Raw genomic sequence first — 26,919 nt, forward strand, 5'->3', positions numbered from 1 at the left:
TTTACGGAAGCTCTATGAGGCCAATTATTTTTCATTCTTGTTTTGAAAACGAAAGCTTTCTCGTGATCACAAATTATATTTTAAATACTCTCGTCATCTCAAATTAACAAAAGTTGTTTTCTCGTTATGACTTAATTTTCGGAATTTTCTCATGATGTCAACATAAACGTTTTCTTGTGATCATGATTTAATTTTCTTGTGATCTGGACAAAGTTATATTTACTGCCACCTAGTGCTTAAGTTGTGTAACTTTCAGAGAATAACTTCTGTTTGAAATCAGAAGAAAAATAAATATTCCATGGCCTCTTAGGACTTCCAGAATATTTTAACCCTTCCCATGACTTTTCATGTTTCTCTTTTATTCCACCAATACAAGGTAGAGTGATGATGGCATCATGCTAATTAAAAAATGGCTAGTTTTTGAGTTTAGTAAAAATGGCCTTTGAAGACTTAATTATTTAATAAGCAGGATAAACTGGTTAACCCTGATGCAACATTATCCCTTACATAATCAATTTTTCACTCATCACCCAGCTAATATCTTACCTTGGTCTGGCATTTTCAGCAGGAGCTCAAGCGATGGCTTTACCACTCCTTCCATGGACACGTCGATCTTCCAGAATATGGTCATGGAGATCCTGAGAAACATACAGCCATTGACTCTTTCTATATTTCAAGCATGCAATCTGTAGATATCAGTCGTGGTCACCATAGAAAGATACAGGACCTTGTAGGCACTTATATGTTTCATATGTCATCAACAGAAACAGAAATTATGTACTGCAGTTTCCATTTCACTTTCTTAGCTGATGCAACCTACCCTGGAAGTTGAGGACTTCTTATAATCATGAGCTCAGATCGGCATCCCTCTGGAAGGTTGACCACGTCTGGGTACTTCTCCTGCCAAACAAACCACTTGTTTGTTAAAGGGATCAAAATCCCAACAGATTCCATCTGACCCACAGCAACCTGGTTCCAAAACACCGGCCGATAACAAAACACATACGAACAAAATATGTGGAGAAATTTATATATTAGAGATTTGCGTAATTGGAAGTGGAATTTGCTCCATAACAAGGCAAGAACACACTGAAGTCACAGTCTGAGACTGTCTGCACAGAGCTTTGATGTCTTATGGGAATAAATGACTCAAAAACGTTATGATTTATTCCCCCCATGTCAAGGGTTTTGACTTTCTTTCTTGCGACACAAAATGAGAATTGTTCAAGAACGTCCTGCAAACTACATGATAAAATATTCAAATACAGTCAAAGTGAACAAAGACAAGGGCTTTTAGTCTCCAAAATCACCAAAAAACAACATAACGGTCTCAAAATCGGTACATACTTTTGACGAATTGCTTTTGCTCTTCTTTTTTAAGTGGTGTGGGATAAAAGCATCTGCTGAATGCATACATGTAAATGCAAGTCCTCTGATGTAATATGATACTTTATGTAAGAAACAGACCCCTAACATTCATTATTGATTGACAATTTTTCACTGCAGTGAGCTGTTAACTGTTGTGACTGAATCATTGAGGCAGTAACTTGAAAACTGGATCAACCTAATTCATTAATGAATCATTTAGATCAGTTTCGTAAATTATATCATCTGATGCAATAATATAGATCTAACTCAACTATACTGAAAAAGAATCCAGAATATTCCACAGAAATACACAGAATTTTTAGGTGAACCATTCTTTTAATACACCAAGTGTTTTTTAATAATTAGTTGAGTTAAAGACCTTTAATAGTCATGCCTTCAGGACTCTGAACCACAGAAGAGAAGATTGAATACACAGAACCATTTAATACTGACAGTAAATAATAAAATAACAGAAGAAAAATGTTTCCACCTCTCTGTCTTTTACAGAAACCACTAAATACAGTTAGAAATTATACCCTCACTTACCCCGTCCCTTAATTACATATTAAAACATGCACAGATACTCAGTATGTGTTTTAATAAGTAATTACGGCATCTAATTAAATTGCTCTTAAATTTAACTCCTCATTTGTCTGCATTTCAACTAGGTAATTAAAGACATATGATAATTCACACCATGTTCCCACAATCAACCAACAAAGACGTCACAAATCCCTTAGACAACCCCATCAGACTTTCCAGAATTTTTTTCCTACTTCCCACATATTACACAGTTGGGAAATGCTGTCAGTTACACCATTAACTTGCTGTTTCCTCTTGTTTTTTACAGATGTTTTTTTTTTACACGTACACATTGATTCAGGTCAGTCAACGAGTTATGTAATTAGTATTTACTCACAATGACTGTATTCTTTCCAGTTTATTTCTTGCACACTTTTGGCAGGGAAAGGGAAGTGGTGTGTGGCCATGTATGGTGACCTGCATTTAACCCATCAACGTGTACACCCGGAGCAGTGGGCAGTCAATGCAGGGAGCAGTTGGGGGTTCAGTGCCTTGCTCAAGGGTCTCACCTCAGTCGTGGTATTGAGGGTGGAGAGCGTGTTGGTTATTCACTCCCCCCACCTACAATCCCTGCCAGACCTGAGACTCGAACCCGCAACCTTCAGGTTACATTAGGCCACGACTGCCCTAAATTAATTTTGTTCAAATAGCTATAAATGGGCTCTTATGCATAACTTTTTTTTACAAATCTTCCTCTGTACATGGGTAGTTGACAAATAAAAATTGGACTGCGTCCTATGGTGTGACAGCAAAAATGTAGAAAAAAAAACTTAACATACAAATAACATGAGAAAAATGTATCTTCATTCTTAGTTACAAATAGCATGAGAGAGGTTTATCTTCAGTGTTAGAGGCTATTTTATTTTATTTTTGTACATTTTTCCATCACACCATTGGACACATTGATGCGTCAATTACCCACATACAAATATAACTGCTTGTAAATAACTTCATGAAGCATCTTCTGTCAAAGCGTTAACCTAAAACATTTAACAGTTATTGAAAAGACACCACTATTTTCGGTAAACGTGACAGAGGTCTGACCAAAGGCTTCAAGGCTTCCTTGAACTAAGCCATTAATTTAGCATCCGTTACACAACCCAACCATTATTTGAACTCTGTACCTCTATTGTCTGATCCTGGAGCGACATGTTATACTCCCCACGGATCTCTGTCAACAGTTATTAAAACACCAGACAAGACAACCAGAGTCTCTGGGCTTGTTCAGAGGCCAATACTGTCTGGCTGTGTTGGATCGTTTAAAAACTTGACCAGAGAAATCAGAAAAGCTGCAATTCTGGGACTCCAAATAAATTTTCGGAAACACTGGAGTTGCATGTTCAATCCACTGGTTGCACCGATTAAATCATTATTTAATTTACACCAAGGTTTGTTAAAAGCGGATGACCTGAAACTGAATTGTTAATCTAAATGCCTTGAGGGTGATTTTGAGGTACCCAGCTAAAAGGAAAGAAACACAAAACCGCTGACTACACACATGCCACTGCTGAGTGCTTAAGCTCTCTGGCACAACATTAAATCTTCCATTATGTTAAAAGTTCCATAAGGAAATATACTGAACCAGATGCTGAAGCAAACCGACATTACCGCAGTGGAAAGAGATGTCTGAACGCAACGAAAAAATACAGCCAAGCCTTTTGACTGACATTATCATGGTGCAAGGCATGTGTGTGAAATAGTCTTCTGGGTCTCAAAGTACATCTCAAATGGTCCGTGATATTATACAGACCATTCTAACCAATAGAATTCATCCGTGGAAAGAGAGATATTTTTTTAAAGACATCTTAAATTCAACATTCTCTGGTGAGTTTCTTTAAGAAAAGAACGTCATGTTGGTTGGGTCTACAACCAAACAGAACTAGAAGAATGTCCAAGATGTGAACAGTATGGAAATGCATGAGGAATCCATTTTAGAACAATTTTACTTCCATGAAAAGAGTATGTAGGGAGGGACTTGATGTCGAAAAGCGGTTTCTGTAGGACAGGTAGTTTGAAAGGATGGGAATGACTTGCTAGCGTCATCTGAAAAGGAAAGCCATTTCAGAGGCGGCGCAAGTACGTTTATTTTGAAGAAAAATACTGAAGATGGTATTTTTCCTTTGGATTCAAGTACACCAATGAATCATGCACACTTAAGACAAGCAGCATGTATAAAGAAAGTTCAAGGACAGTTGTGCAAACAGTGAACAGTCGCAGCTGTTCATTCCAGCTGGTTGAGTCACTGAACTCCGGTCATTACCTGATGGCAAGTCAAAACATCCTACAGTGTTGAGACATCTTACACCATTAATTTCACACTACAGTTAAACTTTCTTTTGATCTATGTCTCACAAAACTCATATGTTTACAGTTCTGTCACTAAGGACTGACGAGGACTAGGCTGTAAAACCATTTGTAAATTGTTCAAAATTATCCCACAGACACATTATAACTCTTAGGTCACTTACAGTGGCATGCAAAAGTTTGTGAACCCCTTGCAGAAAATGTGAATAATTTTGACAAAATTAGAGCGATCACACAAAATGCATGTTATTTTTTTATTTCGTACTGTCCTGAGTAAGATATTTTACATAGAAGATGTTTACAGATAGTCCACACGAAAAAAACATAGCTGAAATTACTAAAATAACCCCCTTCAAAAGTTTGTGGTTCTTAATACTGTGTGTGGTTACCTGGATGATCTACGACAGTTTTTTTGTTTTGTGATGCTTGTTCACGAATCCCTTGTTTGTTCTGAACAGTTAAACTGAGCACTGTTCTTCAGAAAAATCCTCAGTGTCCTGCAGATTCCTCAGTTTTCCAGCATCTTTTGCATCTTTCCAGCAGTAACTGTATGATTTTGAGATCAATCTTTTCACGCTGAGGATCATTGAGGGACTCATTCACAACTATTAAAAAAGGTTCAAACATTCACTGATGCTCCAGAAGGAAACACGATGCATTAAGAGCCGGGGGGTGAAAACTTTTGAACAGAATGAAGATGTCCAAATTTTTCTTATTTTGTTGAAATATCATTTTTTTTCCTTTTAGTACTGACCTTCAGAAGCAACAGAAGATATTTGCATGTTTCTTGTAAGACAAATTAAGTAAAATTTACCTTGAACTTCAAATTCAAAAAGTTTTCACCACACACAGTATTAAGAACCAAGGGTTCCCAAAAGTTTGAAGGGGGTTATTTTAATAATTTTAGCTATTTTCTGTCTTGTGGACTATATGTAAACATATTTTATGTACAATATCTTACTCCGGACAGTGCTAAATAAAAAACAACATGCATTTTGTATGATCTCTCTTATTTTGTTAAAATTATTCACATTTTCACAGATTCTGCAAGGGGTTCACAAATTTTCGCATGCCAGTGTACACTGGATGAGATGTTGCAAGGAATGACAACACATTCAGTTGTGTAAGAGTGATATCAGCTTTAATCTAAGGCTGGATGTGTTTGCAATTTAGCATCTCAAAAAATCTGGAGGTTGTTTAATTCTGAAAGCTCTGGAAAATGTCAAAAAAAAAAAAGTCTGTCCGCACCTAACCTGAGAAAAAAAAAAATGTATGGAGTAATTTCTGCTCATTATAGACAATGTGGAGTTTCGTAAAGGTTATTTACAAAATGTCAAACTTTAAAGTGCATAAAGAATAATTGCACTACTTTTTTTCTGTTTTAAACTTTTAATACATTAATTCATCAAAATCAAGTTAAATTGAATTGGCTGTCTGATTTGACAAATCTTCATAAAGATTTGCTATTAAACTGCACAACATATTTATTTGTCTACAGACAATGAATCAAACCTAGTCACAACAAATGAACAGTTTGTTTAATGTCACATGATCTAAAATATAAAACGTTATTGTGATAAATGACTAAAATAACAATGGCATATCTGTTGAGAGAGTGTTTAATATTTCTAACAGTAAAAATACACTAACTAGTCTGGAACAGTCTTCACTGTCTGCCAAATAAATCTTGTATTCATAAATCTTATTACACAACAGTTAGGTCACGCAAAGCATGATTAGCTTCCCTTGGAAATATTTTTATAGGCAGAGGAAAGATATACAAACTAATTGGCTAGATTTCGTTTGGTATCAGCTTCTGTTTTTGAATATACATCTTTATCATATATTATACAGATGCTAATTGCCTTAATATATCCCTCAAAAGTTTGGTTTCTTTCGAGGCATTATGAGAAATAATGGACAACAGGAGAAAACTTTTGAGCATACCAATCTAATTATAGCACACGACTGCTTGACCACGACCCCTCCGTGCACAAAACTGAAAGACGAGAAAACTCAGATCTTTTTTCTTGGCTCAACGTGCCCACCCTCTGAAATGGGAGATGGGGCCGTCTTATTGGGCAGTAGGGGGTTGACTTGAAGACCCATCCAGAAAAGCTCAAAAACCAGTCCAGACGTCGTCTGATCAGCTTATTCAAGCAACACTGTGTGCATTTACAGCCCATTTTCTGCACTTACACAATGTTTTAACAGAGACGTTAATGACAAGCCAGATGCCACCTCTTTGTTTGAGTACAGTACCCTTCCTAGCCTAGTAATTAGTTCTTTCGCCTGAGAGAGGCAGTATCTTGTCACGACCCTCATTTGACTGAAACTTTCAGAGACAGAACTGGAGAAGTTCTGCCCGAGTGAGTCCCGACTAAACGCTAGAGCAGCCCCTGTCTGTTTTTGACATTTATCAGCGTCCTTGCTGCGGAGCAGACGCACACACACACTTCTTGCGTTGCTGGCAAATCCCACAGCTTTTGGGGAAAGAGCGGAAATATTTGGCCTCACAAAACCGCCCGAAACCAGTGGTAACGTACAAACGACTCTCTCCTCTCTTTCAGCTCTCACCCTCAGTAATGTCGTAAAACACTTTGTACAACAATAATTGTTTTCTTTTTCCATCTGCGGGGTGCATGTCACATTTTAACAGGTTTATAGTTTAAAAGTTCTCATTGCATGCAGTTTGGAACTTCTTCGCTAAACATTGAGACATTTGCTGATGGAGTGACGACAAATGTCTTCGGAAATAGGTCTGTCTCGTCGCTGAAGCACTAGCGTACAGCTGCAGGACTGTAAAAGTGCTTATTGCTTTACTGTACCTGGTTTTCATTACAGCGTTGAGCGAGGGGGACCCCATATCATGCACGCCCCGCTAGGATGTTTTTACTCACGGCAGTATATTTCATCCCTCTCGTTCTCTGTCTAAGCTGTTTTATAGATTCTTTCCATCTGAGCCTGGTCATCCTAAAGAGCTTAATTAAAATGTTTCCCCCCCTCGTCTACATTTCTGGGGTGTTTTTTTTTTGCTTCTTCTCACCACAGTTCTGATTTAATGCTAACCGTATGACTTTGCCTCAGGGTCGGATTGACGCTTGTAGACGCCCCCTGCACTCATATCAGCATTGCTCAGCTGTTGATTTTATTCTCGTTTCCCATTCCTGTAAGTCAGGGTAACCGGTGTCGTCATCTTTTCCTTGTCTGGCTTGGCTTTTTTTCTGCAAGATATTTAAATTTTGTGATGCAAGTAACAGATCTGTACAAAAATATAGATTCTTCAGCATGTAAACTAAAAATCTTTAAAACAGAAGCAAGATGCACAGATATATTTTCAAATAAAACACAGTGGAATGGTAACAAACTATTTATGCTGTGTTTAAAGGGGTCACATGATGCGATTTCTTGTTTTCCTTTTCTTTATTGTGTTATGTAGCTGTTTGTGCATGTATAAGATCTACACAGTTACAAAGTTCAAAGTCTCCCACAAAAGGATTTATTCTATCTAAAAGAGAAGGCAGATCCAGACCGGGCTAAAACGCCTCAATAAAACATGCCCCCACATGTCTACGTCACGATGTGGAAATATTTGCGTAAATGTTCATGCAAAGAAAGTAGGCGTGGTTTCAGTAACCGCAGCAGTGTTGATGCAGCCATGACAGGAAGATGCTGTTTCTATGAGAAAGCAAAAGCACTTTATTTGGCCTTCCGAAAGTAGATGCAACTAGGAATCATTGTTAAGATTTGTTTACAACAGAACAGCACAATCCAAATGTTGCAATTTGTGCAATGCATTTTATGGATGACAGTTTCGTGAACCTAGGAGAGTACAAGGCTGGCTGTGCACGAAGGCTATTTCTAAAGAAAAAAAGTTTGACTGACAATTCTGACTTTGCTATGACAATCTGGCGCTTCTGAATCAGTGACTGTAAGTATGTTTTGTTATTTAGAGTTTTGCACGTAACGTATCGTGTGTGTGTGTGTGAGGGGAACAGGGTCACATCACAGCGGAGTGTACAGCCCGTCAGAAATGGTCTTAACCGCGGCTTGTGTACTGCAAATACATACGAGCATCATCACTGTGTCTGTCACACAACTCTGTTCCCCTTTCAGGCTTGAACTGATAAAACTAACTTGAAAGTTGAAGCTCACGATTATGCTAAGGGGTGTTACATTTCCGACGTGTGCTTGTGATGTTTGGCCAATCACAATGCACTGGGTCAGTTGGCCAATCAGAGCAGACTGTGAAAACGACACGTTTGAGAGAGGGGGGCATAGAGGAACTACAATAATGTACAGTATTTTAAAAATAATGTGTTTTTTGAACATTAAAGCATGTCAGCATATACACTTTAAATGTAATAATTTATTTGCAATTCATAAGTTTAAATAAATAATAATTTCAACTAATAACAATTCCATTACCATTCCACTAATAATTTAAATGTAACATTTTGTCTGCAATTCAGAAACTGCTGCCAGCTTTAAAGTTTTGAACACAGTGTAAAGATTTCCTATTACTATTCCACTAATAACTGAAATTTAAACTTAAAATAATAGCCATTCCACTAATAATTGAAATTCAAACTAATAATTTATCTGTTTTGAAACTGCTACAAGGTTTAAAGTTTTAAGCTCAGCAGTTTGTTACTATTCTGCTAATAATTAAATTTTAAACTTAAAGAACCACTCCAATAGTAATTTAAATTTATACTAATACTTTATTCACAACTCAGAAATTGCTACCAGGTTTAACGTTTTAAAAAAACAGCATAAGGAGATACCATTACCATTCTGCATATTGAAATGTAATGATCCAGGTTAATAACTCAATGATTCACTGAACCAAGAACCATCTCTTTCAGACATTTGACTGAAAGAACTGACGCATATAGATTTTAATGATTATATGAATGTTGCTACTATCATCCAAAACCTTTTTCAGCCAAGTCTTGCAAATTATATTTAAGTTTTAAATGACTGTTTTTATGAGCTGAATTGACCATAAACACTATTAATAAAACTTGAAACAACCTAATGAATAGCAATATGTGCGCACATGTGGCTTTATTGGAATGTTTTAGATCATTTAATATGACACATTGGAATATCTGGACTAAAGTCAATGATGTTGATCCAAATATTTACACAAACTTTTTTTAAAAACAGCTTTGCCCAAATGAGCTGTAGTTCCCCTCACTACAACCTGAGAGTTTGAATGTCATCGAGACCAAGTCTGTTCTTACTAAAAGTTGTGCTATGATTGTTACATTTGAAAATAATACTTAAAACCTCCTGCAGTCTTCTAAACACCACCCATCACACACCCAAATAACAGTTTTTCTCTCTACTCGTACAGTAAAGGTGTTAAAGGATACTATTCCATCAAAGCTGTCTGGCTCTGCAGGGTCAAGCTGTTAAAGGCTGGATCACCTGTGATGCTGTAACTTATCATTATGGAAATGTGTACGCTGACAGTATACATTAACAGAGTTATATGAGGAACACGTAGGGCTGAAATGCCTCTGTTTTATCCCACAGGTTTCAGCCATGAGACTAAACCTGATTCTGGGACTGTTACTCCTCACCTGCCTAACCGTCGCAAAAGATCAGAGACGTCCCTTGGCACGAGGTAGAAGACCAGGTGTTGGACCAAAACGAGCAAGAAAACAGACATCTAATACCGCCTTGCAGCAAGGAAGAACAGCAGAAAGCAATGGACAAGATGGATTTATTTTCCTTGAGTCTTACAAGAATACAAAGGAGCCAAAGCCAAACTACGAAGTGACTGCAGGTCAGTGGGAAGAAAGTTACAGTAGTCTGTCAATTTAAAAACTATTCATAATTTAAATTGGACCATTCAAAAGTTGAATAATGACTAGCTGATGGTATATTTTACTGTTAAAACACTTTTTAAAACATCAGCATAAAAAAATCCATTGTGTCTATGTACTGACATTTAACTGACTTGCCTTATTATATATTGTGTAACTGAACAACAAAAATCACCAAAAGCACCACCTATCATTCAACCAGCAGTATTACTGGTATAGATGATGAAAATTGTATGAAAATCTATTATAAGCGAAGGGTAAGCACAGAGTTTTTTCTATACAAGATCTATTTTAATAAATATTTTAAGATGTTGTGAATGCATGTACGTACATTCTGCAGGTTGAAAAAAGTACTACAAATTCAAGTATATATTGAGAGTCTTCAATTTGCCTTATAGCTTAGGATCACATTGGTTAGTTTATATGATATAGAACATGACCATTCTGCCAAAGGTGGTAACAGTCAGGTCTGAACACTGACCACATGATTATACACTGGCAACATGTGACAGTGTGAAACCTGCAATTCTGTAAAACACAAACATCCGCTTGCACCACAGCGAAAACACAGATGGTGCCACCAACTTTCACTGGTAAAAAAACAACACGTTTAGCATTAGAGTCAATAACAGATCTGTAATTCTTACAAACGAGTAGCCAAAGAAGTGTGAGTGAAAAACAGCACATATGTGGTCAGTAAAAACCCATAAAAACAACAGAAAGAAACACTATTCAGCAGACTCATTTTACTACTGTATTGCTAGCATGTGTACACCATTGACTACTAAGATCTCCCTACATGAGAATGTAGATGTAGAAAAGCTACATATAGGATATAGCCAAGTGGAAAAAAGTGTTGTGATGATCTACATAGCCATTTTAACAGCCAGATTATCCGTACTGGACGACAACATTGCCAGATAGTCATTAACAGGTATTAGTTTCCAAAATCGTCTAACAGCCCTGTAACGCAAAATGTGGCTTCTGTTGTCAACCATTGCCATTTTTATTTTTTTTTAACCATTATTTTCAAAATACTTAATCAAATCAACTTAGAAAGGCCTCGAGACATTTTTAAGGTATCGTAACGAAACCAAAATTAAATCAGACAATTCACTGCTCTGAACTGATTCTTTGTAATGATTTAGTCGCAACATTTCCCAAACTTCACTCAATTTAAACTCAATTTCACTCAAAAATGTGTCATTTGCTCACCCTCAGGTTGCTCCAAAGCTAAATGTGTTTTTTCTTTTGAACGCAAAAGAAGATATTTTGAAGAATGTTGGTAACCAAACAGTTGATTGACTTCCATAGTATTTTTTGTTCAAGAGCTTTCTGACCCTGCAGAGACAGCAACACAACTGACATGTTCAAGGCCCAGAAACGTAGTAAGGACATCATTAAAATAGTCCATGTGACATCAGTGGTTCAATTGCAGTTTTATGAAGCTACGAGAATACTTTTTGTGCGCAAAGAAAACAAAAATAACAACTTTAATTTCTTCTCTTCTCTTTTCTCTTTCAGAAGAATTGTTGAATAAAGTAATTATTTTTGTTTTCTTTTGTGAACAAAAAGTATTCTCGTAGCTTCATGAAATTACGGTTGAACCACTGATGTCACATGGACTATTTTAAGAATGTCCTTACTAACTTCCTGGGCCTTACATGTGGTAACTACGTCACTGTCTATGCAGTGTTAGAAAACCATCGGATTTCATCAAAAATATCTTAATTTGTGTTCTGAATATGAACAAAGTTCTTACTGGTTTGGAATGACTTGAGGGCGAGTAATTAATGACAGAATTTACATTTTTGGGTGAACTATCCCTTTAAGCAAAGCTAATTTTATGTTACTGAAAGGTTGTATATTGATCACATTTCTGCATTTCCTTCTTTTTTGTATAATTATTCCAGCAAAATCAGAGCACTGTGTATTTCGAGGCATCACCATGTACGATAAAACGGTGTGGTCGCCAAAGCAATGCGTGAATTGCCTGTGTTCCAGTGGTGAGGTGGTCTGCGACCGAATACTGTGTCCTGCTTTGCGGTGCCAACCCAAGTTTCAACCAATTGGAGAGTGCTGCCCAATTTGCATTGACCCAGGTTTGGAAAAACAACTTAGGTTACACCAAAGCATGGCATTAGAACTGCCAGTATATTTTATATAAATTATGACGTTTGATTTCTCCTTGTCTTATAAACTAAAAATTGTCAAATTCTCAGTTGTCGACGCCCCTGAGTTTTCTGGTGACCCTCCTTCTCACAACGATCTCGATGATCCCTATATCGAAATATCACAAAGCCAAAGAGATAAGAAAGAAAGACTAAAAAAGGACGAAGAGGAACGGATTCGCAAAAATGACGCTGAACGCAAGCAGAGGAAGAAGCAGAAGAAAGAAGAAGCTGAGAGACAGAAGAAGTTAAAAGAGGCAAAAGAAGCCAGAGAAAAAGAGGAGGAGCTAAGGAGGCTACGAGAGGAGGAAGAGGAGAGAGCAGCGGCGGAAGAGAGGAAAAGAAGGATGGAAGAACAGCGGAGGGCTGAGGAGGACCGGGCTCGTAGGCTGGAGATGGAGCAAAGAGAGATGATGAGAGCTCTGGAAGAAGCAGCCGAACGGGCCCAGGAAGGACTCCGCGGAGACGAGGCCACTGAAGACGAGGACATGGTTTGGTTGAGGGGGGACGTTTTCCAAATGCCACCAGTGCCACCAACAAGAGCAGCAGATCCTCCTCCTCTCTTAGCTCTTCAAGAGCCAACCGAACCAGGTGAGGAGGACCATGAACCGGGCGAGGAGAGCCCTGAACGAGATGAAACAGATGTAGTCGAGGAGGAATCTGAGATGGTTACAACATTGCTGCCTCCAGGTTGCTCAATCTCTGACGTCACTGTCACCTGTGAAAACGCTAAACTGACGGGTATACCTCCACTGTCCATCCCTGAGCTCAAATCCCTCAGCCTACAGGGTGAGGAAGGCCGCATCCCTGAATAACCACTTCACAGGTCGTAAAGAGATACAGGCGCTGCAATGGAATTTAGATCACTTAACTAAGACACATGCAAGAAATTAAATCTAAATCAGTGCATACGTCAGTATTTAGTCCATGTCCATGTATACAGATCCCAGTGAGGCTAATTTTGACAACTTGTCATGCATTATGAAATTACAGGCAATGAAATCAAAACAATCCCTGTTGGAGCATTCAATGGCATTCCCAACTTGGAGTGGATAGATTTGGGGAAAAACAAGATCGTGTCATCTGGCATAGACCCACAAGCATTTAAAGTAAGTTAAAAATACTAGTTTACCACATACGGCAAATAACGAACACATAAACATCCTTTTGGCAAGAGAAATATTGTGACCACCCAAATGATCCAACTGCAATTTTCTTGATTTTTTTATAGCCAAATTTGCAATTGTTCAGATGGCAAAACATCCATTCTGTTCACGTTTTTTTAAATGGCACATATGTGGTGTGATACTGAATGGCTGTGGTGCAAAAAATGGTGCAGATACTGTACGTGTTCATGTCAGTTAATTGCATCAGACTTTGTTGAAAAGATCTTAAAGGCCCCCAAAACATGTGAATAATGTCTTGACGTGGTCTGCAAGGCTGCCGACCAAGGCTGTAACAAAAGCTTGATGCACTGTTGTTGGAATTCTTAAAAGTCTGCTTAATGTAGGCAGATAATAAGAAGTGTAAATAATCTGACTGTCGACATGAAATGGACCCATTCTGAGTGTAAATTTGCTCAATTAGACTGCCATGTACATAGATTTTTTTAAGGATCATGCAACAATCTGGAAATTGAGATAATGTAATTTCCCCTGCTGCCATTTGTTCAGAAATTCATATGAATTACTTAATGTCTTCCAGCTGAACTTTAGGCGAATTACAGAAGCAAATGTTTCTTCCATAACGGTTTAAAGCCATGCAAAAACAGTACCATCTGCAAACCTAACAGTGCTGAGCTCCAACATTTTGATCTGTTCGTAGCCATATAGCTTTTACAGAAGTCACAAATCCTACTCTAATACACTCTACCAACTTGTACCTGACACTTGTAGCCACGCTTTCTTTTTGAAACAGACTTTCAAATAAAAACAAAATTCCATGGCATGTGTTCAAGAAAAACAATAGAGGGTATGCTATGCTAGTCTTACCTATTTTCGCTGGGCTCTAACCAGTAGAAATATGCCCATCATCTGAACAAATATATAATATTTATACAGTACCCCAACGATATGTCAATTCATCAGAAAGCTTGGAGTTACAATCAGATATACAATACAGACATGGATTCGGCATATGGATACGTGTCACTAACAAAATATAAGTATCCAAAGGATTGCCAAAGAGTGGAAAACTTTCACTGAAGGATTCAAAAGCATATTGTATGTGACCTTTATTTTTCAACTTTTATGTAAAGGGTCTTAAATTCCTGTCTCGCCTATACATGGATGGAAACCTTCTGGAACAAATTCCTTCTGAGCTCCCATCAACACTCCAGGAGCTCAAGATAAATGAGAACAATCTAAAAGAAATTGAGGAAAACGGCTTTGAAGGTAAAACAGTTACACAAAATTGCTATGTATAAAAGGTTAGCATAATTAAAACATCTATAAATAAATGCTGACATTTAATCAACTAATACAAGCATGAAATGTTCCTTACCTAATGTTGTACTACGAAAGCACAATATTTTCACAAATTGCTTCATAATTCCTGGAAGGTCTCAGCAGTCTGGTTACTTTGGAAATGGAGGGGAACTTGCTCAGTGAAGGTAACGTGAATCCACAGGCCTTTAAGCCCCTCAAAGAGCTGAGTTACCTTCGCCTAGGCAGAAACCATTTCCGTACCATTCCTCAGGGCCTACCTGCATCTCTACTGGTGAGTTTCAAAATGGAGAAGTACTTCTGGAGTCAAGGAACATCAAGAAATCAAGATTGCTGTCAAACAAACATTTAATTGCATACAAGTTTGTGGGCTATAATCCAGCACTGGTTTTACAGTACCTGTGGCAAACCAGTGGCACTTTAACAGCAATTATGGCAAACCAACCCCACGAATTTACCACAAAGTAATTCGAAGCTGCTCAAGTCAAATTTAATTGCATTGTCAAGTAACATCGGTTTCTGTTTATTTTATTCAATGACGCAAACTGTACAATTTACATCATACTCTTTTTGACATTCAGGAGTTGTACCTCGAAAACAATCTGATTGAAGAAATCTCTGAAACAGCATTCAACCACACCACAAACATCAACGTCGTGGTGCTAAGACATAATAAATTAGATGAGTCAAGCATTGCACCTTTAGCCTGGATTAATCACAGGTGTGTTCTCAAAAATGTTAACAATGTTAACCATTGTTTCAGCAAATATTGCTCACTTTTGTTTCATAAAAAAAATTAACATTTAAATAGCAGACTTTTGGTTCCAATGAATTGTTGGTGGTTAGTAAATATATTTTTGCAAATGAGTACTAGTTTAGCACAATAGTCCTTTGGAAGAAATGAAAAGTGGTAAATATTCTAAAAGTGAAACCCCTTTCTGGATGTTCCCCCTTTTTTAAACTCCTGAACACTTAGCCTTTTCTCACTGTATCTAAAAGGAACCTGGAATCTGTAGATCTCTCGTACAACAACTTCTACCTGGTTCCATCCTTCCTGCCAAAGTCGCTGGTTCACCTGGTGCTGGCTGGGAATCAGATCGAACGCATTCCAGGATACGTGTTCGCACACATGGAGCCTGGCCTGGAGTACCTCTACCTCTCTTACAACAAGCTGGACAGAGACGCTATTGAGCCAGAGTCCTTCTTTGGCACCTTCAACACTATGACTGAACTCTGTCTAGACCATAACCATCTTACGTCTATTCCTATGGGAATTAATGAGATGACAGCGTTACATTTCCTACGACTTAACAACAACAAAATAAGGTACACTGCTTGCCTCCTGCAAAGAGTAATGAGTTTGTCATAATTTCCTGTGACGCAATGGTCTGTGACTTCAGATAATTTATCTCGAAAAAGAAGTTGATTTTCCTTTCCAATTGCCAAATGATTGTTTTAAATTCAAAGGGATAGTTCGCCCAAAAATGAAGATTACCCCATTAATTACTCACCTTCAAGCCATCCTAGGTGTTCATGACATTTTTTCCAATCACAGGTACATTTTAAAACGTACTGGCTCTTTATAATGGCAGTGAAGGGATGTTATTTTTCAATTGTCTGAAAGAAGTCCAATAAAGTGCATCACATCCAAATAAGTGCCTCACATGGCTCAGTGGGTGAATAAAGAGCTCCTGAAGCGAATCAATGTGTTTGTGTACCAAAAATATCTATACTTAAAACTTAATAAACCAAAATCTCTAGCTTCCGCTAACTTGTAATCTTGTGAACACACGTATGACAGTTAGCGGAAGCTTATTGTTTATAAAGTTTTAGATATGGATATTTTTCTTACACAAATGCATTGTTTCACTTCAGAAGGCCTATTCATCCCCCGGAGCCATCTGGAGCACTTTTTATAATAGATGGATGCACTGTTTTGGACTATTGAACATCAGCAGCCATTCACTGCCATTATAAAGCTCGGAAGAGCCAGGACATTTTTTTTTATATAACTCCAACTGTATTTGTCTGAAAGAATAAAGGCACACAAACCTAGGATGTCTTGAGGGTGAGTAAATCATGGGGTCATTTTTTTTTTTTGGGTGAACTACCCCTTTAAGATTTATGGTTGATACAAATAAAAAAAACTACTTGCCAATGTGGTAAGAACAAGAAACTTAATTCAAGATCAGGGGTGTAATCCAATAATCAGTACTGGCGAATAAATACAATTACCTGCACATTGACAATTAATCAATTCGATTACAATTAATCGAACATTGGCCAGTTATTAAAAAACTGCCGCTGTTATAAGGCCGATTATATCCTGTCAAAAAAGCTATGTTTCATGTGGAATTGCTTTCAAAATTATGTAATTAATTATCATTAATTTGTAACAAGGTATAAAAAGCAGAAGCACCAAACCATCAGTATCAGCAGATGTTATACTAAACAATCGGTATAAGTGCAGAAATTGTATTGATCCACCCCAATTGAAGATACATTTTATGAAAATATACAAAACAAATTAGATTTTTTTGTAATGTATTGAAATCTTTCAGATCCTGAGTGTTTTTTTTTGTCCAACAGGCACATATCAGAAGATGCCATCTGTGACCCCTTGAATGAGGATGACTCTCATCTAGTCGCCCTTCGCCTTGAGAATAATTTCCTTGACCCCCGGAAAATCCCACCCACGGCTTTCTCCTGCGTCCGCTCCTACTCTAGTGTTGTTTTAAAGCCTCAGAGGATTAAGTAACTGCAATCTTGTGTACTACTATTAAAAACCACTAAAGGCCATGAATATAAAACTAAACTCGATTCCCGTGAAACGTGCGGTTATCATGAAAATATAATTTTTTTGTTGGCCCAAAAATTGCATTGAATCTCTAATCGGCATGTTTATTTTCAGTATTTTTGAATTAGCTTTTATAAACTTCCATTTATAAGTCTGATAAGACTGAACATGATCACCTCCTCGAGGCTCATAGCAGAACGCTGTCGTTGTTTGCGCCTGTCTAGACGTGTCTTTGTAAGATGCATGAATCAACCGTATAATAGTTCAAGAGGAAAAAAGTAGCTTTGTATTCTATGTTGAGGTGTATCTTATTCTCCTCATAACAGTATTAAGTTCATCTGTCGTAGTGAAGAAAAACAGAATGCATATTTTCTGAAGTGTTTATAAAAGAAAGCAGCCAAAATCAACCTGCTTACATAATGGATTTGTTTTTAATTAAGACAGGACCAATAAAGGACGTTTACTACTGATAGAACTGTGATGCATAATTGAACGATAGCTACATGGTTCAAGTTTTGTATTTGCCTAGTTTAGAATTGAGTGGCAAAACCAATACAGCTTCAATGAAACATTTTCCTATGTATTTTTCTTTTCATGTAATCCCTTATTTTACCCAAATGCGAGTGTTAAGTTAAACTATCACATAAACAGATTTCCTAAAATGCCTATTGTGTTTCTTTCTCAAAATATCCCATCTGTGCTCAACAGAAGTCCTGAGCTAATGAAATCGCTGCAGACCGAAACACATTAATGACCCCTTGTAAACGATCTGACCATGACATTATAGTCTTCTGCTTCTTCCAAGATTCTTCTAAGATTCTGAATTCCCACTCCATCATCGCCAGTGAAATGTGGACGATTACTGAAAAATGCCTCTGAGGTTGAATTGGGGTTTCACTGATTTTAGGCTAGGACTAAAAAGAGAAAAGAATAAACAACGGAAAAAAAAACCTGGAAGGGGAATCATCTCAGAAGCTTTCCATGAAGCTATCCATGACTCAAGTATTAGTCACATGGCTTTTATTCAATCTTATTTTGAGGGGTAAATAATCAACAGCTGAACCACCCCCTCCTAGTGTCTGGGTACAGTTAGATCTTGCTCTGTATTTAGAGGACAAGCAAATCTGTGGAAAACCGCCAACATATCTCAAGTATTTAAGTAAGGTTGAGACATTACCAACAAGATCCCACATTTACAACAAATACAATTGAAGGCGTGAATGACAAAAGAATTAGAGAAAGATTGAAGGAAATTACTGGTATTTCATCCTTCTTCCCAAAACTTGTTAGGGCAGTTCTACCTTTCCTAAACCGATTCACTGTCACATCTAGATAAAATAAGCCATAGACACAAAGCTACACTGCCAGAAAAAAGCAGATACAAATAAAAAACACATTTCAAGTGGCGTAAGAAAAAGAAACGTTAAGCAGAAAAGCTGTGAAAACCGCCAAGTGTTTGAGATATTTCCAACATGGTTCTGCACGTCATAACATTACAACAAATAAGGGCGTGAAAGACAAATAATTGGAGAAAGATTGAGCGAAATTATTAGTATTTCATCACTCTTTCTGAAACATGTAAGCGCACATTACTACCTTTCCTGAACCGGTTCACCCTCACGTCTGTAATAGCATCTACATCCTTTTAATTTATGGCACCAACTTGACATACCACAAACATTTACTGGTTTGAGGTTAGTTATCATTTCGGAAGGAATGCCGGCCAGTGAGACTCAGGAGAATGAACGAAGAAACCATGAGACATAGGAACTTCCATCATCTCAAAACCCCCAGCCAAAACCAAGCATATGTGGCGCCACCAGTACTGCCCCGTGAATAGAGAGGGGTCGCGTTTTGTGCTGCTGTAAGCAAACAGCACTGTAAAGTCTGGAAAAGTTATTATGCAACATTTAGGTTGAGATTAAAGGTCCCCCATGACTTGGGAATTACAAGATTTTCTACCAGTTACACTGATTCAAGAATGATTTAGTCACGATAACATGCGTTTCCCTTCCTAAAAAACTGAATGATGTCAATTGTGAATTATTGCTCTTTCTGGCAGCAATCAATCATTCGAAATAATCCGATGGGATTCATCTCAAGTAAAGCAGAAGTTCATGGTTTTTATTTATACTTCCCACTAAACTAACGATAAAAACCTATTTTTATCTAGCATTTTATATCACAATCCAGCCATTACATTTCAAGATTTAGTGTTTTATCTAAAAATAGAAACCCAGAAATAGCCCCACAATATTATGCACTCTAAAATATTTCAATACGTCAAAAGTCAGATAAAATAGAGACCACCCATTGGCAATGTAAAGAGTGCGAATATCCCAGGACTGGCCATTGAAAATGTAGGCATACAAAACTGGCCAGGTTTCAAGCGCTGATGAGAAACATACGGCCGGTAACAATGAGTGTTCAATGCTAGTTAAGCATCCAGCATGCGTAGAGCTGCGTAGAGTTCCTACCCCTTATTCTGAATCTGCTCCTTGATCCAGCAGCATCTTTTCCATCCCCATTCATTCAAGGATCTCAAGCTTTGACGAGCGTGGTCTCCACCTTTCTGGCTTTCGTGCAAGCTGCATTTAAGGACCTGTGCCTCAACAAATCCTGACGGCAATACTGATCTCACCCCTGGAGGCTTACTTGAAGCAGGATTACACAGATTCATCAGGTATGTTGTTTTTATCTGATTCTAGATTACGGAAGAGTGATTTCACCTCATTAGGTTAGCTCCATTTCATATACATAGGCATTCAAAGAAATGCTTGTATGAACCAGACAACATATTATTATACTATTCGTGGATGTACAAATTAATTTAAAAGTGCTGCGGTGAAACATATACAGATAAATTCTTCATCCTTATCATGTTTAGAGAAAGTTGCATGTTACTGGGCTGCTCAGCAACATAAATGATGAAGAATTTATCTGTAAATTGTATTAAAACAAACATTTTTGTAATTCTTTGCTGAATGGGAATTCTTACGCTTCTTTTCTGGTTTAAATAATAAAATGTTTTTCAAATGTAATATCAAATATCACCATATCAAGTGATGAGTTAGATTTGCCATTAAATGTCATGTGGATGGCGTCAGAAATGTCTATAAACTGTGAGCCACCTTCTCATTCGTTGATGACTAAGGCATCCATAAACAAGATTGCTCTATAAACAATTGTTCAAATGCTGCTGATTCAATTGAACATCTTTTGCAAACAATTACAGCAGTCATAAACATTTTGCCCTCTTAATTATTAATGCTACTGAACTCAATCTGATTTAACATTGTGCAGCTAGAGAAAAAAACTGAATAACAACCAAATAATGCCCAAAATATTGCGCAACTAGTGATTGCTATTGTAAAGTGCTATGCAAGTCATTCAGTAAGAATATAACTACTCTCTTTAACCTGTGATCAATTCCTATTGGCCCATTTCAATGTGATGCTACATAATAATCCAATCAGGAGCCTTGGGATCCAATTCCCTTTTTTTTTTCATCCTGTGAAACATACGAAACAATGTAACATTTGCATGCCAAAACGTGAACAATTTGACAAAGTGCTTGTGTTCATGTTCGCAGGGCGAAACCATTTATGACTAAAGCTGCACCATGAAGGTACTTTTACTACTCACCCTGCTGACGTTATGTCACGCCAAACCATACACGCCTATCAATGTCATGGATTTCATCAAGCATCATGACATCATGCAACAAGACGCGGGTGATTTTGATGACGATGACGATGACGATGACCACCATTACGACGATTATGATGATAACTTTGTTTCGGACTGTCCCGAAGGGTGTCGGTGCTCAAAGAAAGTTCTGCAGTGTTCAGATCAGGGTAAGAACTTCATGATACTACTTTAAACAACAAAGACGGTATGAGTCAGACTCATTTTCGGAGGCCGACTTGTATTAATTAGCTACGATTTAGAATTTAGTTTTATTTAACGGACTAACCGCATACTGTATTTTAGCTGTTAGACAGTTTGCGGCAATGACGTTTTCAGATGCGTTAAGAAGGAAGCTTGTTTCGGCCGAATTAATAAAAAACTAATTTAAACAAAAAAAGTAATCTCGCAATTATGAACTTGCAATTTTGAGAAGAAAAGTTTGAATTGTTAGATAAAAAGTCACAATTATCTTTTATTTTTTATAGAATTCAAAGACGTAACCTCAGAATTAAGAGAGAAAAAAAAAAGTTAAATTAAGATTCAAATTTGCAATTACCTTAATTTATTATAATTATTTTTTTTTAGCAGTGGCAAAAACAAACTTCCATAAGAAGGAGGCACAAGTATTACAAAAATAATTTTTAAAAAAGCATAAATTTAAAAAAAAAATTCCATGTCAGGTCCCATTGTGCTCCGTCTTGCTGAATGCAAGAACATGTCTAAAGCCCTATTCGCACGGGATTAGTATCACCTGGTGACCTCCAGTCATTTGTAATAATTGCAGAGGTTGTCTGTGATCTTAATCCCGTGCGAATTAGCCATGTCTGTAATTTGTAAAGTAAAAATTCCCCCGCAAATGACCTACCATATTTCGCCGAACACCGAGGTCCTGTGATAATTTTAGTCCCGTGCGAATCGACATCTCTGTGATTTGGCCAGCATTTCACGGGTCGTATATAATTTTTCAAGGTTTTTGTTTCCTGTGCGCCTTTTTATCCATCTTTCGCAAAGAATGGAGCTGCATTGGAGTGTTTTATAGTATTTTGGGTGCTGTCATATCGCTACACCATACAATTTGCAGAAAGATAAAGCTAAAAAGGTTTAATGCGTTACAAATAAATCAAGCATAAAGCTTGAGATATTATTTTAACCTGGTGAAATGTAAATGACACGGGGCACAAAACTATATTAGTTTCTTTCTTTTTTTTATCCATCTGGATCATAGAACGGGACTCTCAAAATCTTGACATCCGGGTATTCGGAGATAAGTCAGTCATTTCGAGTAAAATCACAGGCTTCGCTTATCCCATGCGAATGCACCACACGAAATTCAGATGTGGGGGGGTAATTTCAGAATCACACATGGTCCCCAGATAATACTAATCCCGTGCGAACAGGGTTTAAGAAACACATCTGATCTGGATTATAATTACATAGGGTTTACTTAAGACTAATTTGTCAGCTAGTCTCTCAGGCAACCCACAAAAATGTACAGCTTTGCACATCACTATAATAAAGAATAAATTCTCATTCCAGATGAACAGCCTGATTGAGGTAATTGAACATTTTATATCAGTCTCAATGAGAGTGCTCTTTCATTTGTTCTTTATAGGTCTTCATTTTCTTTCGTTCTGTCTTTACAGGTCTGACCAAGGTGCCAAAGGACATTCCTGCAAACACGTTGCTTGTCGATCTCCAAAACAATGACATCACGGAAATCAAGGAAGATGATTTCAAAGGCTTGGATAATCTCTATGTGAGCAGTAAACACCCTCTTCGAATGCATTTAGGGCATTTTAAGAGTTGTGTGTTTTTAGGCTGGGTTTACACAAGGACATCTGGAGACGTGCAGTGGTAGTAGGATTATGTGGAATTCTGGACACATATTTGAGTGATATTGATATTTGCATTTACTGGGGACTGTTTCATACTTGTGGTAAAATGGTTAAATGTTCTTGCTAAGCAAGAAAGCTAGAAAGGGAATAAAATACCAAGAATATAAAAAACAGAAAGAGCCCACATCTTGCAAACAAGACGACAAAAATCCGATTTTCCAGAAAATTCCAGAATATTTAGAACCAGTTATCTAATAATAAAATAAAATATATATATATTTTTAATGGTCAGACCAAGAGCTCAGATTTTTACTTCTCTGCTAATATTTTCAATGGTTCAACCACAAAAACATTTTTTATCAACATATTTTAAACATTTTTGAACTTTATTTGTATTGTTATGGTTATGTCATCTACAAAAAAAATACTTCAAATAATGATGTTTAATGTGCAATAATAGCTGGACCTTTCTCAACAACTTTAATGTCAAAGACAGAAATGTCCACCTTGGACATTTATTTTAATATGCAACAACATCAAACAAAACCACTGTTTAAGTTCAAAGTATAAAAATGTACCATTCTGATTGGCTGATTAAGGAATTCTGGGTCCCACTTTATATTAGGTGGCCTTAACTACTACGTACTTACATTTAAATTAATAATTTGATACAATGTACTTATTGTGTACATACATGTATTTACATTGTACTTATATTAAAAAAATTACCTAAATGTAGTTACATCTGTAATTAATTTCTGTAATTACATTCATAATTACACTGTTGACCCATCCCTTACACCTTAACTCACCCTTAAACCTACCCATACCACCAAACCTGTCCCTAACCTTACCCGTATCCCACCTTAATAGCAGCAAAAATGTTTTGCAATACAATATGACCACAATAAGTTCATTGTACTTATTTTTGATGTAAATACATAGTAGTTAAGGCCACCTAATATAAAGTGTGACCGAATTCTGTTTTAATATAACGTTTGTGTTTATATACCTCTATTATTCCCTTTCTGTATTTGCAGGCCCTGTTTCTGCTCAATAACCAGATATCAAAAATTCACCCAAAGGCCTTTCGCAACATGAACAAACTCAAGATTCTCCACCTGTCATACAACCTGCTGACACAAATGCCTGAGAACCTTCCCACGAGCATTCAGTCACTGCGACTGCACGACAACAAGATCAGCCGACTTCCAAAAGGAGCATTTAGAGGAATGCAAAACCTAAATGTTTTAGGTAGGTCTCCTAAGTGACGATCTTAAATAAACACGGTCTGAGTCATGCTAAGCAGTTAGCGCATATTCTTCAACACATTGCGACGTACGGCTTGCTTCATTTCCCAATCCATTCCCTCCATCATGACCTCGTTAAAACTGGTTAATGATCTTACACACTATTTATGTCTGACAAGAACAAGCTCACTTCAATCAACTGATCTCAGGTGACGTACTTACTGCCCTCTAGTGTCTACATTATGATCTGCAGATTATATTTGAATAGATTAGGGGACAATATGGTGTTATTGTTAAAAACACGACTGGCAACCAAAAGGGTTCTGGTTCTAACACAAACAAGGCTTAAGCTTAGTCTAAAATGTAAGTCTGAGCTGTTTCAACTGAAAAAATCTTGCCCTGACTGATCTTAAAATATATCAGTGCCTTTTTTTAATCTTTAGATGCACACCAGTACTGTTTTTTTTTTTCTAAGGCACATTTATAAAAACTACTTAAATGTCCTAATTAAATTATTGCCTAATCCTGGTTTAGTCTAAGCCCTGTCTGCCTCTAAGTCACATTTTTCTATTTGCTTAGAAAAACAAGTGTTTCCCTTTCCTTGCATCTCTAGAACTGAGTGCAAATCCAATTGCAAACGGCGGGATTGACCCAGGGGCTTTTGACGACATGGCGACTCTCTACTTGAGAATAGCTGAAGCGAGGCTTACAGCTATCCCTAAAGGTATGTATTTACATGTTTTTTGAAAATCCAGACTTTTGCACTTAAAAACAGTTTCAACACATAATAGAGATGTTTATTCGTCTAAATTCCACAGATCTGCCATCTTCCCTCACTGAACTTCACTTGGACTATAACAAGATTGCCAAAGTAGAGTCAGAGGATTTCTTGAGATTAAAAAGTCTACAAAGGTAAGGTAAACAAACTCCACCTTGTGGACAAAAAGAGAACACAATTTACAGACCGGTGTCTTCTACAGGCTGTGGCTTGACTTCAATCAAATCAAGTTTGTGGAGAACGGAAGCCTCGCTGGCATTCCCAAAGTCAGAGAAATTCATTTGGATAACAATAAACTGAAGAAAGTTCCTCCAGGTTTGAACAACCTGAAATATCTGCAGGTAAAACACAAACATGCACGTGTTTGGAACATGGAGTACACATGATGCGCATGAAGATTTAATCAACTTCACTTCCTCTTTTAGGTGGTGTACTTACATGCCAACAGCATCAGTCACGTTGGAGTAAATGACTTTTGCCCTTCGAGAACCCGGGTTAAGAAATCCCTCTACACTAGGATCAGTTTATATGCGAACCCAGTAAAATACTGGGAGATCCAGCCACCCACTTTTCGGTGCGTTTCCAGCCACAATTCGGTGCAACTGGGCAACTACAGAAAGTGAGTTAAACAGTACCGATGTGCACCATCTTGCCACTGGAGGGCAGCATTATAACTAGACATGAACTTCATCCTAATGTAATGAATTATCATTTCATGTCCTCATGGTGATGTACAGAATGTAATTTATCCAAAATCCAAGAGTATGCACAGTGGCTACAGACTCGTTACTTGAATTTGGTGAGGATTTCGAAGACTTTGAATTCCAGTAAAGACAGAATCAACTACACTGTGTGAAATAGTTACATAGGCTTTCATTATTAATGTTTACATTGAAATCTTTTCGACTTTATAATGACCGAAGAACCATTTTAATTGCATATTTTCAGGTCAGGTGCTAAATAAATTTGTCCCCATGTATTGGTCTCTAATTTTTTGCTTAAAAAGGAACAACTGTCTAGAATCTAAAAATAAATAAATAAAATGTACACGGCCAGTTTGTTTATTGCTCTACTTCTTGTATTTTAGAGAATGGGCATTATTCATTAGTGCTTCTAGTAATAACAACAAATCTAATATTGCATGCTAAATTTTCATTATATAACTTTTTATTCATTGCCAGTGTTTTCTCTGAAATATTGGACATATTGTCAGATCTCAGAAATTCTGAAAAACTGATCTGTATGGACCACTGGATTGGTTGCAGGTTACACAACAGCGTCCCTGACATTTGCAAAACTGTATTTGCAGCAAGTGTTTTCTTAGCCAGCGGTGCTGTGTTATTTGTTTCCAAATCAGATATTATTGTTTCTTTAGAAAAATAAAGAAAAACTAAAACAGTACATCTGGTTGGCCTCAGAATGTGTACATCTGTCCAGCAATAAGACAAAATACCAGCAGATGGAGAGTTGTGTAAGGATTGGGGGAAAAAACACTGCAGAAACGGGATAATTCAATAAAACCAGGAAAATAATGACTCCATGAAATCAAGTTAAATCATTATGTTATATAACTATACAGGTAGACAATTGAATGAAGCATGGCAACCTGTAAACTCTTTAGTGCTACAGAAATCAAACCAGTCCTGGATAATGTAATTGTAGATCAACTTTGTCCATCATGTATACATGTTAATCAGACTACAAATTGGACTTTGCATTGTGCACTCGCTCTAAAACAACAAAGAGTGTGCACAGGGAATGCAACACATGCACAGAATATAATCACTCCGTATTAATTAATTTCACATTTAGACTATGGCTCAACTACACAAAAATACGCTGTGGCTCAATTGTTGAGCCCAT

The 26,919-nt window shown here is 37.2% G+C and overlaps 3 protein-coding genes across 4 annotated transcripts in view; 2 read left to right on the plus strand and 1 right to left on the minus strand.

Moving 5' to 3' along the window:
• LOC306875424 (centromere protein P) overlaps positions 1-26,919 on the minus strand; it is a 65,340-nt gene that overhangs the window by 1,779 nt on the left and 36,642 nt on the right. For both annotated transcript variants that reach the window (XM_079425963.1, XM_079425962.1), the window contains 2 exons: positions 821-900; positions 547-638 (listed from right to left, as the gene is read on the minus strand). In XM_079425963.1, the coding sequence (XP_079282089.1) occupies positions 547-638; positions 821-900 (172 nt within the window). The remainder of the gene's footprint in view (positions 1-546; positions 639-820; positions 901-26,919) is intronic.
• LOC306875421 (extracellular matrix protein 2-like) lies at positions 6,578-18,169 on the plus strand. The gene is made up of 10 exons (XM_079425956.1): positions 6,578-6,791; positions 9,799-10,051; positions 12,005-12,193; positions 12,314-13,051; positions 13,256-13,371; positions 14,520-14,655; positions 14,823-14,980; positions 15,288-15,427; positions 15,706-16,032; positions 17,296-18,169. Exons 2-10 carry the CDS (start codon positions 9,808-9,810, stop codon positions 17,462-17,464), a joined length of 2,217 nt encoding a protein of 738 aa, XP_079282082.1. The 5' UTR covers positions 6,578-6,791; positions 9,799-9,807; the 3' UTR covers positions 17,465-18,169.
• On the plus strand, positions 19,986-26,431 carry LOC306875423 (asporin-like). The gene is made up of 8 exons (XM_079425961.1): positions 19,986-20,186; positions 21,096-21,360; positions 22,837-22,949; positions 24,069-24,282; positions 24,892-25,002; positions 25,097-25,190; positions 25,259-25,397; positions 25,482-26,431. Exons 2-8 carry the CDS (start codon positions 21,126-21,128, stop codon positions 25,677-25,679), a joined length of 1,104 nt encoding a protein of 367 aa, XP_079282087.1. The 5' UTR covers positions 19,986-20,186; positions 21,096-21,125; the 3' UTR covers positions 25,680-26,431.

The sequence above is a fragment of the Barbus barbus genome (assembly GCF_936440315.1).
Source record: "Barbus barbus genome assembly, chromosome: 9".
NCBI classification, from domain to species: Eukaryota; Metazoa; Chordata; class Actinopteri; order Cypriniformes; family Cyprinidae; genus Barbus; species Barbus barbus.